The sequence below is a fragment of the Amphiura filiformis genome, chromosome 9 (assembly GCF_039555335.1).
Source record: "Amphiura filiformis chromosome 9, Afil_fr2py, whole genome shotgun sequence".
NCBI classification, from domain to species: domain Eukaryota; kingdom Metazoa; phylum Echinodermata; class Ophiuroidea; order Amphilepidida; family Amphiuridae; genus Amphiura; species Amphiura filiformis.
In genome coordinates this window covers 21050019-21051534 of record NC_092636.1, presented here as the reverse complement: position 1 = coordinate 21051534, position 1516 = coordinate 21050019, and the positions used below count along the sequence as shown (strand labels likewise).

The following is a 1516-nucleotide window of genomic DNA, read 5'->3' as shown; positions in this document are numbered from 1 at the left end:
TACAATCAACATCAGTAAAACTGCGGTCATTTACCAACCTGCTCCAGGAACTCAGCACCAAGATCCTGATCTCTACATACATGGGGAACCTGTCAAATCGGTCACCAATTTCACCTACCTGGGGAGTGTGATTTCCATGGACAATTCCGTCGATCTGGAGATCACAAGACGAATTCAGAGTGCCACCAGTGCCTTTGGATCTCTGGAAAAAAGAGTTTGGTCCCAGCGTGGTATAAGACTTGCGACCAAAATGTAAACTGTATCGCGTGTTTGTCCTACCCTGTCTCCTACACACTCTATCGGAGACACATCAAGAAGTTAACTTCCATTCAACTTCGCCATCTTAGATGTATCATGGGAATAACATGGCAGGACCGAGTCCCTAATGGAGAGGTGCTTCAGAGAGCCAAAATGGAGAGCGTAGAAGCCATCCTAGTGAAAAGCCAACTGCTCTGGGACGGTCATGTCGTGAGGATGCCTGGTGAAAGACTACCGAAAGCTGTGATGTATGCTGAACTCACAGAAGGAAAGAGTAAACGTGGTGGACAGAAACTTCGGTATAGAGATGTTGTGAAGCGTCATCTGAAGACAGCTGACATGGATGTTGATACATGGGAGACGAAAGCTAGTGACCGGGTCAATTGGAGGAAGAAGATCCACGATGCTGGGAAAACAGTGGAACGTAAGCGAAAGGAGAAGTACCTTGAAGGATGGAGAAAGAGACACCCATCAACTTCGACAACTGTGCCTTCATCGAACTCGATGGGCAGCCGATGATGATGATGACATGTACATTGGTAGCAAATATTATACAAATATTGATTACGAAAAAGCTTTTGATAACATTGAGATCAAGGCAGTCATCAGTGATCACATACCTCAAACAGCAAGGCGTCCATCCTGGATACATCCATATAATGAATAGTATCTACCTAAGAGTAAGAGCATCAGAATAAATGGAGATAACCTAAGTCATCTTCGCTTCGCAGATGATATAGTCATAATAACAGACACTGCTAAAGATCTAACAGAAATGATCAATGATCTGAAGCAGAGAAGTAACCAAGAGGGACGAAAGTCATGTTCAACCAGTTCGCCACACTAGAAAAGGTGGATCAATAATGTGTACTTAGGACAACTAATCAACATGTCTCAAAACCACATAGATGTTCAAAGTAAAAAGGAGGACTAGGTTAGTGTGAATTTGGTAAGCTCGACGACATCATGAGACGCAAGATGTCAACTTTCAACCAATGTGTGCTACCAGCCATGACCTACGGAGCTTAAACATGGTCACTTACTAAAAGGATGGACCAAAAACTGAAAACTGTACAGCATAGCAAGGAAAGATGTATGCTGTAATGGATAGGAAAATAGTGGCATGGATCAGGACTTTGCAAACGTTGGTATCCGAGCCCTTTGAAGTGTTCTTTCTGTTGTAGTGTTAAGCTAAAGAAACACATTTCATTTGGAATATGATGTTAAACGAGGAAAGCATAATGATTGTATTTTAATA

At 42.5% G+C, this 1516-nt stretch overlaps 1 protein-coding gene across 1 annotated transcript; it reads left to right on the top strand.

Annotated features, from left to right (window-relative positions):
* The first annotated feature begins 354 nt into the window (after positions 1-354).
* On the top strand, positions 355-777 carry LOC140160014 (uncharacterized). Its single transcript, XM_072183282.1, has one exon. The coding sequence runs from the start codon at positions 355-357 to the stop codon at positions 775-777; it is 423 nt and encodes a 140-aa protein (XP_072039383.1).
* The last annotated feature ends 739 nt before the right edge of the window (positions 778-1516 follow it).